The sequence below is a fragment of the Balaenoptera musculus genome, chromosome 11, assembly GCF_009873245.2.
Source record: "Balaenoptera musculus isolate JJ_BM4_2016_0621 chromosome 11, mBalMus1.pri.v3, whole genome shotgun sequence".
In the NCBI taxonomy this organism is placed as follows: domain Eukaryota; kingdom Metazoa; phylum Chordata; class Mammalia; order Artiodactyla; family Balaenopteridae; genus Balaenoptera; species Balaenoptera musculus.
The window spans coordinates 65,512,559-65,526,339 of record NC_045795.1 but is presented as its reverse complement, the minus strand read 5'-3'; the positions used below and the strand labels follow the sequence as shown (position 1 = coordinate 65,526,339).

General features: G+C 40.9%; 1 protein-coding gene across 1 annotated transcript in view; it reads left to right on the top strand.

Moving 5' to 3' along the window:
* IP6K1 (inositol hexakisphosphate kinase 1) overlaps positions 1 to 13,781 on the top strand; it is an 82,452-nt gene that overhangs the window by 46,796 nt on the left and 21,875 nt on the right. Inside the window, 3 exon segments of the mRNA XM_036869170.1 lie at positions 13,347 to 13,540; positions 13,542 to 13,656; positions 13,659 to 13,697. Of these exon segments, the coding sequence (XP_036725065.1) occupies positions 13,475 to 13,540; positions 13,542 to 13,656; positions 13,659 to 13,697 (220 nt within the window). The 5' untranslated portion in view covers positions 13,347 to 13,474.

Below are 13,781 nucleotides of genomic sequence, written 5' to 3'. Positions count from 1 at the left end.
AGAGACTGAAAAATACAGGGAGGCCTTAAAACATCCCTTGAGGCTCCATTCTTGGCCCTACCTTAGTCAACATTTTAAATACAAAATGTAAAACATACATAAAAGAGGAAAGAACAATATAATAAGGCTCTGTGTACCCCAAACCTAGATTCTAGACTTATCGTGATGGTGCCATACTGGCTTCGTCCATCCATCATACTTTCTCTGCTGAGGTATTTTACGGCAAATCTCAGAAAGCACATTATTTCATCATTATACAATTTAATGGGAATTTCTAAAAACTGAACATTTTCTTTCATAATACAATAACACTATCACACCAAAGCTAATTGTAATTCCTTAGTACTTTTTAACATCTTGATTGTCTTAAGGTTTTTTATCATTGGTTTTTTTTTTTTCACACACACTGTATTTTATTTTTACAAGAGATAATAGACTGACACCAAGTATTGTACATGGATGTTACCATACATGAAACACACTCATACTGTGTCATAATATTGACATTCAGTCCAGTAATCCTCCACTGTAACAGCTCCTTTACTTTGCACTGAAAATTGATTTGTATATTCTTGCCTCTGAGTCCTTGTGGGATTTTTTCTTTTTTTTAAATTCAAACAGAAAGTCACAACAATTATACTCATCCTCATCAGTTCACTCAGTCCCATGTAATTAATTTTTTTTTTCATCTTGATCTTTTGTTAGCACTTTTATGAGCTCATCAGTTTTTCATTAGAGTTCTGAAAATGCTTTTCATTCAGTTCAGCAGTACAGTCAGTTACCAGAAACCTGTACTTGTCAGAGTCTTTTCTATGAATTTCCTGAAGATGAAACCCTTTTATAGGAACATATTTCAAAAGCATCAGAGTACACCCAGAACTGTCTGTAAATGACAAAAGACTTAAAAATGACCACGGTTAAAGATTTGATGAAAGTTCATAATAATGCAGTTGACAAGAAAATTAGTTATTTCTGAGATATACATTTTAAAGTAATAACTAGGATTATGACTTATTATACAAGAACATATAAGATTTTTAGAAATTTCATGTAATGTCTGAAACATTTATATTAACATATTTCCATACAAATAACCCAATGAAAGTTTAGTATTAGTTGTTTTGTTTGTTTGTTTATACTGCAGGTTCTTATTAGTCATCAATTTTACACATCAGTGTATACATGTCAATCCCAATCGCTCAATTCAGCACACCACCATCCCCACCACTCCACTCCCCACCTCAGTTTTCCCCCCTTGGTGTCCATATGTCTGTTCTCTACATCTGTGTCTCAACTTCTGCCCTGCAAACCAGCTCATCTGTACCATTTTTCTAGGTTCCACATACATGCGTTAATATACGATATTTGTTTTTCTCTTTCTGACTTACTTCACTCTGTATGACACTCTCTAGATCCATCCACGTCTCAACAAATGACTCAATTTCGTTCCTTTTGATGGCTGAGGAATATTCCATTGTATATATGTAGCACAACTTCCTTATCCATTGGTCTGTTGATGGGCATTTAGGTTGCTTCCATGACCTGGCTATTGTAAATACTGCTGCAATGAACATTCGGGTGCATGTGTCTTTTTGAATTACGGTTTTCTCTGGGTATATGCCCAGTAGTGGGATTGCTGGGTCATATGGTAATTCTATTTTTAGTTTTTTAAGGAACCTCCATATTGTTCTCCATAGTGGCTGTATCAATTTACATTCCCACCAACAGTGCAAGAGGGTTCTCTTTTCTCCACACCCTCTACGGCATTTGTTGTTTGGAGGTTTTCTGATGATGACCATTCTAACTGGTGTGAGGTGATACCTCATTGTAGTTTTGAATTGCATTTCTCTAATAATTAGTGATGTTGAGCATCTTTTCATGTGCTTCTTGTCCATCTGTATGTCTTCTTTGGAGAAATGTCTATTAGGTCTTCTGCCCATTTTTGGATTGGGGTGTTTGTTTCTTTAATGTTGAGCTGAATGAGCTGTTTTATATTTTAGAGATTAATCCTTTGTCTGTAGATTCGTTTGCAAATATTTTCTCCCATTCTGAGGGTTGTCTTTTCGTCTTGTTTATGGTTTCCTTTGCTGTGCAAAAGCTTTGAAGTTTCATTAGGTCCCATTTGTTTATTTTGTTTGTATTTCCATTACTCTAGGAGGGGATCAAAAAAGATCTTGCTGTGATTTATGTCAAAGAGTGTTCTTCCTATGTTTTCCTCTAAGAGTTTTATAGTGTCCAGTCTTACATTTAGGTCTCTAATCCATTTTGAGTTTATTTTTGTGTATGGTGTATCTAATTTCATTCTTTTACATGTAGCTGTCCAGTTTTCCCAGCACCACTTATTGAAGAGACTGTCTTTTCTCCATTGTATATCTTGCCTCCTTTGTCATAGATTAGTTGACCATAGGTGCATGGGTTTATCTCTGGGCTTTCTATCTTGTTCCATTGATCTATGTTTTGTTTTTATGCCAGTACCATATTGTCTTGATTACTGTAGCTTTGTAGTATAGTCTGAAGTCAGGGAGTCTGATTCCTCCAGCTCCGTTTTTCCCTCAAGACTGCTTTGGCTATTCGGGGTCTTTTGTGTCTCCATACAAATTTTAAGATGATTTGTTCTAGCTCCGTAAAAAATGCCATTGGTAAGTTGATAGGGATTGCATTGAATCTGTAGATTGCTTTGGGTAGTATAGTCATTTTCACAATATTGATTCTTCCAATCCACAAACAGGGTATATCTCTCCATCTGTTTGTATCATCTTTATTTTCTTTCATCAATGTCTTATAGTTTTCTGCATACAGTTCTTTTGTCTCCCTAGGTAGGTTTATTCTTAGATATATTATTCTTTTTGTTGCACTGGTAAATGGGAATGTTTCCATAATTTCTTTTTCAGATTTTTCATCATTAGTGTATAGGAATGCAAGAGATTTCTGTGCATTAATGTTGTATCCTGCTACTTTACCAAATTCATTGATTAGCTGTGTCAGTTTTCTGGTGGCAGTTTTAGGATTCTCTGTGTATAGTGTCATTCATCTGCAAACAGTGACAGTTTTTCTACTTCTTCTTTTCCAATTTGTATTCCTTTTATTTCTTTTCTTCTCTGATTGCTGTGGCTAGGACTTCCAGAACTATGTTGAATAATAGTGGTGAGAGTGGACATCCTGTCTCGTTCCTGATCTTAGAGGAAATGCTTTCAGTTTTTTCACCGTTGAGAATGATGTTTGCTGTGGGTCTGTCATATATGACCTTTATTATGTTGAGGTAGGTTCCTTCTGTGCCCACTTTCTGGAGAGTTTTTATCATAATGGGTGTTGAATTTTGTCAAAAGCTCTTTCTGCATCTATTGAGATGATCATATGTTTTTCTTCTTCAATTTGTTAATATGGTGTATCCCATTGATTGATTTGCGTATATTGAAGAATCCTTGCATCCCTGGGATAAATCCCACTTGATCGTGGTGTATGATCCTTTTAATGTGTTGTTGGATTCTGTTTGCTAGTATTTTGTTGAGGATTTTTGCATCTATATTCATCAGTGATATTGGTCTGTAATTTTCTTTTTTTGTAGTGTCTTTGTCTGGTTTTGGTATCAAGGTGATGGTGGCCTCATAGAATGAGTTTGGAAGTGTTCCTTCCTCTGCAATTTTTTGGAAGAGTTTGAGAAGGATAGGTGTTAGCTCTTCTCTAAATGTTTGATAGAATTCACCTGTGAAGCCATCTGGTCCTGGACTTTTGTTTGTTGGAAGATTTTTAATCACAGTTTCAATTTCATTACTTGTGATTGGTCTGTTCATATTTTCTATTTCTTCCTGGTTCAGTCTTGGAAGGTTATACCTTTCTAAGAATTTGTCCATTTCTTCCAGGTTGTCCATTTTATTGGCATAAAGTTGCTTGTAGTAGTCTCTTAGGATGCTTTGTATTTCTGTGGTGTCTGTGGTAACTTCTCCTTTTTCATTTCTGATTTTATTGATTTGAGTCCTCTCCCTCTTTTTCTGGATGAGTCTGGCTAATGGCTTATCAATTTTGTTTATCTTCTCAAAGAACCAGGTTTTAGTTTTATTGATCTTTGCTATTGTTTTCTTTGTTTCTATTTCATTTATTTCCGCTCTGATCTTTTGATTTCTTTCCTTCTGCTAACTTTGGGTTTTGTTTGTTCTTCTTTCTCTAGTTTCTTTAGGTGTAAGGTTAGATTGTTTACTTGAGATTTTTCTTGTTTCTTTAGGTAGGCTTGTATTGCTATAAACTTCCCTCTTAGAACTGCTTTTGCTGCATCCCATAGGTTTTGTGTTGTCGTGTTTTCATTGTCACTTGTCTCTAGGTATTTTTTGATTTCCTCTTTGATTTCTTCAGTGATCTCTGGGTTATTTAGTATTGTTTTGCCTCCATATTTTTGTGTTTTTTGTGTTTTTTTCCCTGTAATTCATTTCTAATCTCATAGCATTCTGGTCAGAAAATATGCTTGATATGATTTTAATTTTCTTAAATTTACTGAGGCTTGATTTGTGACCCAAGATGTGATCTATCCTGGTGAATGTTCCGTGCGCACTTGAGAAGAAAGTGTAATCTGCTGTTTTTGGATGGAATGTCCTATAAATATCAATTAAATCTATCTGGTCTATTGTGTCATTTAAAGCTTCTGTTTCCTTATTTATTTTCATTTTGGATGATCTGTCCATTGGTGTAAGTGAGGTGTTAAAGTCCCCCACTATTATTGTGTTACTGTCGATTTCCTCTTTTATAGCTGTTAGCAGTTGCCTTATGTATTGAGGTAGACAACGTATTGTCTGATACAATGTATTGTATCTCTTGTAGGCAGCATATATATGTATCTTGTTTTTGTATCCATTCAGCAAGCCTGTTTCTTTTGGCTGGAGCATTTAATCCATTCACGTTTAAGGTAATTATCGATATGTATGTTCCTATGACCATTTTCTTAATTCTTTTGGGTTTGTTTTGTAGGTCCTTTTCTTCTCTTGTGTTTCCCACTTAGAGAAGTTCCTTTAGCATTTGTTGTAGAGCTGGTTTGGTGGTGCTGAATTCTCTTAGCTTTTGCTTGTCTGTAAAGCTTTTGATTTCTCCATCAAATCTAAATGAGATCCTTGCCGGGTAGAGTAATCTTGGTTGTAGGTTCTTCCCTTTCATCACTTTAAGTATATCATGCCAGTCCCTTCTGGCTTGTAGAGTTTCTCTGCTGAGAAATCAGCTGTTAACCTTATGGGAGTTCCCTTGTATGTTATTTGTCATTTTTCCCTTGCTGCTTTCAATAATTTTTCTTTGTCTTTAATTTTTGCCAGTTTGATTACTATGTGTCTCGGCGTGTTTCTCCTTAGATTTATCCTGTATGGGACTCTCTGCGCTTCCTGGACTTGGGTGGCTATTTCCTTTCCCATGTTAGGGAAGTTTTCGACTATAATCTCTTCAAATATTTTCTCTGGTCCTTTCTCTCTCTCTTCTCCTTTTGGGACCCCTATAATGCAAATGTTGTTGCATTTAATGTTGTCCCAGAGGTCTCTTAGGCTGTCTTCATTTCTTTTCATTCTTTTTTCTTTAGTCTGTTCCATGGCAGTGAATTTCACCATTCTGTCTTCCAGGTCACTTATCCGTTCTTCTGCCTCAGTTATTCTACTATTGATTCCTTCTAGTGTAGTTTTCATTTCAGTTATTGTATTGGTCATCTCTGTTTGTTTGTTCTTTAATTCTTCTTTGTTAATCATTTCTTGCATCTTCTCGATCTTTGCCTCCATTCTTATTCCGAGGTTCTGGATCATCTTCACTATCATTATTCTTAATTCTTTTTCTGGAAGGTTGCCTATCTCCACTTCATTTAGTTGTTTTTCTGGGTTTTTTTCTTTGTTCATCTGGTATATAGCCCCCTGCCTTTTCATCTTGTCTATCTTTCTGTAAATGTGGTTTCTGTTCCAAAGGCTGCAGGACTGTAGTTTTTCTTGCTTCTGCTGTCTGCCCTCTGGTGGTTGAGGCTATCTAAGAGGTTTGATGGGAGGCTCTGGAGGTGGGTAGAGCTGACTGTTGCTGTGGCGGTCAGAGCTCTGTAAAACTTTAATCCACTTGACTGTTGATGGGTGGGGCTGGGTTCCCTCCCTGTTGGTTGTTTTGCCTGAGGCAACCCAACACTGCAGCCTACCCGGGCTCTTTGGTGGGGCTAATGGCAGACTCTGGGAGCGCTCACGTCAAGGAGTACTTCCTAGAACCTCCGCTGGCAGTGTCCTTGTCACCACGGTGAAACAGAGCCAGCCCCCGCCTCTGCAGGAGACCCCCCAACACCAGCAGGTATGTCTGGTTCAGTCTCCCCCAGGGTCACTGCTCCTTCCCCTGGGTCCCAATGCACACACTATTTTGTGTGCGCCCTCCAAGAGTGGGGTCTCTGTTTCCCCCAGTCCTGTCAAAGTCCTGCAATCAATTCCCACTAGGCTTCAAAGTCTGATTCTCTATGAATTCCTCTTCCCGTTGCCAGACCCCCAGGTTGGGAAGCCTGACGTGGGGCTCAGAATGTTCACTGCAGTGTAAGGATTTCTGTGGTATAAGTGCTCGCCAGTCTGTGAGTCACCCACCCAGCAGTTATGGGATTTGATTTTACTCTGATTGCGCCCCTCCTACCGTCTCACTGTGGCGTCTCCTCTGTCCTTGGACGTGGGGTATCCTCCTTGGTGAAGTCCAGTGTCTTCCTGTCGATGATTGTCCAGCAGCCAGTTGTGATTCTGGTGCTCTCGCAAGAGGGAGTGAGAGCACGTCCTTCTACTCTGCCATCTTGGTTAATCCTCTCTAAATATTTTAAAGTAAAATAATTTTCAATCCGGTATACACAATGCTACAAACTATTTCCATAGAGAAGGACAGTTTCCTTTTCACAAAAACAAGATTTCCTCACCAAATATTTTATCAAGTCATGGCAGAAATGGTGAAGTCTCATCAGAAAAAGAGTGAACAGGTACTCTGGCAGCAGAGCTGAAAACACTGATTGTAATTTCTGCTCTAGACTGAATGTTTGTGTCCCCCACAAATTCATATGTTGAAACCTAATTTCCAATGTGATGGTGTTTGGAGGTGGGACCTTTGGGGCTGATTAGGTCATGAGGGTGGAGCCCTCATGAATAGAATTAGTGCCCTTATAAAAGAGGCCCCAGAGAGCCCTTTCATCCCTTCTACCACATGAGGACACAGTTACTCTTCGAACATCAAACCTGCCATTGCCTTGGTGTTCTTCCCAGCCTTTGGAACAGTGAGAAACAAATTTCTGTTGTTTATAGGCCACCTAGTCTATGGTATTCTATTACAGCAGCCCAGACGGATTAAGACAGTTTCCTAGGGATTCTTCTCAAAACCCTAAGAATGTAACTCCTTGTAATTACTTCCTTTCAGTACTCCTTAATGCCCCCAAATGAGAAATGCCCTATTTCTGCCAAGGACAAAAAGGTGTAGAGAGGAAGAAGAATAGTACATTTCCCTTCAACTCTGAATCTGGGCAAATGCCACTTCAGACTTTCATGTCAAAGAATTAGGCTGTAGGAATTAAATACTAATTGCAATTGCTTTTCACTTCTGCATGTTTGTCAGTCACAGCAAAGGGCCATCGGGATGACTGGGGAAAGTGGGAGCCTTTTTGCATCCTGGAGATGCTTTTAATAAATGCCGGCTTTCTGCTGGTCTTAGAAACTGGGATGGCGGCTCACAAGTTCCTCCACACTGTATGGTTCCTGGGTCTGTCTGAGTAGTGGAATTAAAGTGGCTATTTTGTGGGACTTCCCTGGTCTGAGTAGTGGAATTAAAGTGGCTATTTTGTGGGACTTCCCTGGGACTTCCAGTGGTTAAGACACCACGCTTCCTCTGCATGGGGCACGGGTTCGATCCCTGGTTGGGAAACTAAGATCCTGCATGCCACGCAGCGTGGCCAAAAACTAGGGGGGGAAAAGTGGCTAATTTGTAATTTTCAAGCACTATTCTTCGTTCCTTTCCTTGACACCCAGGAAACCAGTGCTTGCCAGCATAGAGGTCTGTATCTGTAGGGATTCCACCTTTCCAGAGAAAAATCTTTATGTTACCTGGGAAGTAGACAAGACAGGTAACTTGGAAACACGTTTACATGGGAACACAGCTACACAGAAAAGTGAAACTTGGCCATGATTTCTGTAGTGACGCAGGTCTAAGATGCCACATAAGGAAAAAGAGTACCATTTATAAAGTTTTCCCCAGGGAAAGCCTTTGGAGTTTTGTTTACAAAACCAAACCAAACCAAAAACATATTCTGGTAGGGAGTTGTTTTTGGTTTGTTTTTAGTTTAACCCATGGCAGTGAAACCAGAGTCCCTCATGATTGCAGTTATGTGATATTTTTGATACTTTGTAGCTTTTAAAGAATTCACAAGTTTTTCTTTTTTATATATTTATATTTTTATTTTATATATTTTCTTTATTTCAAAAAATTTTTTTAATTTTATTTATTTTTGGCTGCGTTGGGTCTTTGTTGCTGCGTGCGGACTTTCTCTAGTTGCGGCGAGCGGGGGCTACTCTGTTGTGGTGCGCGGGCTTTTCATTGCAGTGGCTTCTCTTGTTGCGGAGCACGGGCTCTAGGTGCGTGGGCTTCAGTAGTTGTGGCATGCGGGCTTCAGTAGTTGTGGCTCGTGGGCTCTAGAGCGCAGGCTCAGAGTTGTGGCGCACAGGCTTAGTGGCTCCGCGGCATGTGGGATCTTCCCAGACCAGGGCTTGAACCCGTGTCCCCTGCATTGGCAGGCGGCTTCTTAACCACTGCGCCACCAGGGAAGTCCCTTTATTTTTATGGCTGCATCAGGCCTTATTGCAGCATGTGGGATCTTCTCGTTGCAGCACGCGGGCTTCTCTCCAGTTGTGGTGCATCGGCTTCTCTCTAGTTGTGGTGTGTGGGTTTTCTCTCTCTAGTTGGTGGCGCGTGGGTTTCAGAGCGCCTGGGCTCTGTAGTTTGCGGCATGCAGTCTCTCTGGTTGAGGCATGCGAACTCAGTAGTTGTGGTGCGTGGGCTTAGTTCCCCCGTGGCATGTGGGACCTTAGTTCCCCAACCAGGGGTTGAACCCATGTCCCCTGCGTTGGAAGGCGTATTCTTTTTTTTTTTTTTTTTTTTTATTTATTTATTTTTGGCTGTGTTGGGTCTTCGTTTCTGTGCGGGGGCTTTCTCCAGTTGCGGCAAGCGGGGGCCACTCTTCATCGCGGTGTGCGGGCCTCTCACTGTCGCGGCCTCTCTTGTTGCGGAGCACAGGCTCCAGATGCGCAGGCTCAGTAGTTGTGGCTCACGGGCCCAGTCGCTCCGCAGCATGTGGGATCTTCCCAGACCAGGGCTCAAACCCGTGTCCCCTGCATCGGCAGGCAGACTCTCAACCACTGCGCCACCAGGGAAGCCCTGGAAGGCGTATTCTTTACCACTGGACCACCAAGGAAGTCCCCACAAGTTTTTCTTTATGCTAGTAGTTTCTTAAGTCTAGAAAAGACTGCAGAAGCTATTGACATCTTGAATGGCATAAACTACTTGAAATCAGGTCAGTGTATTTGCAGAGGACAGTCTGCAAAATATTTGAGAATTAATTACACTCTGGGAATATGATTTATTGACTACATGGTATTTAGATCCGTTTGTAAAAAAAAAAAATAATGAGCAGTAAGGTCCTGAAGTGGCAAGAGTATAAATTTCTTTTATGGTCTGCCTCCTGAAGCATAGTAGAATCAGTTCTAAACTAATTATTTGGATATTTGGACAGGTTCATTTCTACGTATGAGAGAATGAATTTTCTGTTGGTCAGGTTCTTTTTTAGTATCTTGGTACCAGCACTATGGACCAGACATAATTCACATTCTCTGCCTTCAGGGACACTTTATAGAGCAGCATTTTTCATTTTGCGGCTTATGGAGAATATGCCCTTTGTCATTAGTGAAAGAGCTTGTTCTTCATTTGTTGGAAGTTTCCTTGTTGTCATCAGAAAACAGTTAGTGACCTCTTTATGTGCAAAGTGTATTAACTGGAGATCTGGGGATTTTGATGCAACTATTTCTGGCCTTTCATTTATGATGGTTTTGACTGCAAGTGACAGAACATCCTAATGCGACTGGCTTAAAGCATAAAGGGAAATTTATTTTTGTTACATAACAGGATATCCAGTACTTTAGTGACAGCATCATGGGCCCTGATGTTTTCTTCCTGTTCTGTATGCTCAGCATGTTGGCCTTGTCTTAGGCAAGTATCTTTTAGAGTCACAAGGTGGCTGCAGTAGTCTCATATATCACGTGCAGACAGAATAATATCCTGAGGAAGAGGAGGTACCCTCTCTCATGTTAAGAGCAAGTTATCTTTTCCCAGAGAATCCCTGGCCAACTTCTCCTCATCTCATTGGGAAGAAGAGAGTCACATGCTTTTTCCTAAATAAGCTCGTAAGAACTGAGGTACTGTTCAAGATTCTCCCTGAACTAGAATGGAATTTCACATTCCCTTGAGGTTTGACTGCCTGAACAAGATTGGGACTCTATTAGGAAAGGAATAGTGGAGACAGACACCATCATCCATAGCCCTCTCAGTCACAGTTTTTACAGCGGGCCTTGGTGGACACCAGAGTTCAGGAATGACCTCTGGTTGTTTATCAAAAAGAGTCAGAGCTTTTGCTATTTCCAGAACTTTCAAGGCTGGGCAGTAGGTGAGTCACCCAAGCCCTTCAGCATATCCCCCAGGGTTGGCAGTGGGCATGTCTTCTCATGAGGAAACTTGAAGTTTCTTACTTCAAGTGACATACAAGGCTCCACACCTTGTAGGCCAGGGCTTCACAGAGGTTGAGAGTTCTGGGCACTTCCACTTTTTCAGGTTCCCAGTTTATTTAAAAAGAAAGGCCAAATCAGAGCTATAGAAATGTGGTATATTTTACATGTTTACTTGTAAGAAAATATTTCAAACACAAAAACAGTACCATGACTTTATGTAGACATCAAGGGGAAACAAATATCAAGTCATACATCTGACTGGAGATTGAACTTCTTCCTTTCAGTCCTGTGGGGGCTGCAGAGGATGCCACGGATCTCTCAGAGTCCAAGGAATGGCCCTAATGTCCAACTCTTCTGGGGCACTTGGCACTGTTGACCCCTCTCCTAAACCAGATACCCACTGACCCAGGCTAGAAAGTCTGGCACCTTCTTGGTATCCCATCTGTGGTCAGAGGCAATCCCAGGGTGAAGAGAGCCAGGGCAGGAGCCGACTGACATTGCTAACTAGAGTCCACTGCCACAGTGGGCACCTCCAGGAACCCTGAGATAAGCCTTCCGCAATTGCTTTCTGCCCTAAGCACTGCCACTGTGCTTTCATATTTTATTTTCATATTGTTGTGCTTTTACTCACTGTGGTCCTCTTTCTGGAATTATTTTAATTCATTCTAAACAAACCTTATTTTGAGCACTACTGTGTGCCAGGAACTGCCTTGGATCCTAGATGGAGTTAAGAGAGAATGGTTTGGTGGTGGTGACAGATGACAAAATAGATGACATTACAGTGATTTATTGCTGCCTTAGAGTTGGCACAGGGTGCCATAGGAGTCGCAGAGGTGTACATCAAACTCTTGTTTCAAGAGAATGGAGTCTCAAAAAACTCCCTGAGACAGGGAGTTGCCTTATCCTGAAGGAGGACTAAAAAATGAATAGCTTTAAAGTGGTGCTGATCTGTTTGTGGGAGTGGGAATGGAGAATAGTTTATTTTTGTTGATAGCAGTGAAATAGAACATAGTTTCCTGGGCAGCTTTGGATTAAGAAAATTTTGCAGTTTTGCAACAGTGTTCTTGTATAGCTCATTTTGCCCATAATTATGAGGTTCAGAAAAAAAAATAGTTTATTATCTCTTGAAGATAAAACCATATTTCTGCTCTTATTTTCTTTTTCTTTTTAGTCTTGATCTTTCAGAAGTTGTCTTGCCTACTACATTCCTTTTAATTTTTTTTTTAATTTTATAGAAGTATAGTTTATTTACAATGTTGTGTTAATTTTTTCTGTACAGCCAAGGTGACTCAGGTTACACACACACCACGCATTATATATCATATATATTGTTCTTTTTCATATTCTTTCCATTATGGTGTTATCACAAGGATTTGAATATAGTGCCCTGTGCTATACGTAAAGACCTTGTGTTATCTCGTTCTATATATAATAGTTGGCCTCTGCCTAATCCCAAACTCCCAATCCTTCGCCTCCCCCACCCCCCACCTACTACATTCCTAATTTTAAAATATATTCAAAGTATTAGTTTGCCCACTATATTAACTTTCTTGAGAGAAGACTGACATTAAAAAGGAGGTTATTTAAGTACAAAAGAGCTTTTTCTTTGTCCTAGAGTCAAACAGAAAGGGAAGCTCTGTGGTGCTAGACATGGTCATAAATTGAGTGGCCATATCCAACAGATTTAAAGTAAAAAATATGAAGCCTGAATTCCCTTTCAGCAAAACAAAACCAATTTTTTAAAAATATTTATTTTATTTATTTTGGCTGCACCAGGTCTTAGTTGTGGGCACGTGGATCTTCGTTGCGGCAAATTTTTTTCATTGCGGCATGGCAAGGATCTTTTGTTGTGGCATGAGGCTCTATAGTTGCGGCAATGCAAACATCTTGTTGCGGCACGTGGTCTTCTTAGTTCCGGCATGTGAACTCTTAGTTGCGGCATGCATGTGGGATCTAGTTTCCTCCCACCAGGGATCAAACCCAGGCCCCCTGCATTGGGAGCATGGAGTCTTAACCCACTGGACCACCAGGAAAGTCCCAAAACAAAACCTTTTTATGCTTCTACAACTCAGGAAGGAATGGCTTTTCCTGTCTGGTCCTTGGCACCTTCAGCAGAAAAGTTGGGAATCTAGATGACCTGATTTCTCAGGCAAAAAACCCTTCCTTTGAGTCAGGGAGAGACCCTTACCAGTACTGAGTATTGTGAGAAATCCGAACAGAATGAAGTGTGTTGCTTTCTGTTTTTTTTCCTGAGCTCTTAACTGAATGTGTAACAGAAGTAAACAGGGATAGTTGCCTTCCTGATGGCTACAACATACTGTACTCTAAAATCAAATCCTTTAGAGAACTTAGAAGGGATCTGAGAACTAGGAAAGGAAGAGAATATGGGCTTCTGTGCATAAAAACAGACGGATGGAGGAGACCAAAATTACAATCATTCAACAGAAATTGACTCAGCTACCTCTCTCATGCATCAGGCAGTGTTGTACATACTGGGGAACACATAGCAGGGAACAAGACAGAATCCCTGTTGTTCCTCAGGAGTGGATATTCTGTGAACTCCAGGGAAACTGTAACTTGCCTGGTGTTTTGATTCCTCTTTTCCTCTCTTCCCTCTGTTAGGAGAGAAGAATAAGCTGAACAGACTCTGACCGTTGGTTTTCAGCTCGCCAGGACCTTCTACCTAGCTCTCCTTTCGTGGCTCATGTGCTGCATCCTCTGCTCTCAGTGTGCAACTGGCCCCCAACGCAATGTGTGTTTGTCAAACCATGGAAGTGGGGCAGTATGGCAAGAACGCAAGTCGGGCCGGAGACCGGGGGAGTCCTCCTGGAGCCCTTCATCCACCAGGTTGGCGGACACAGCAGTATGATGCGCTACGACGACCACACTGTGTGCAAGCCCCTCATCTCCCGGGAGCAGCGCTTCTACGAGTCCCTCCTCCCGAAATGAAGGAGTTCACCCCTGAGTACAAAGGTCAGTCACTGGCCAGTTTGGAGACAAGCAGCAGCTATAGGCCCTCAGCTCAGTTTTCCTTGTTCTGATGGCCATGTGGTGTGA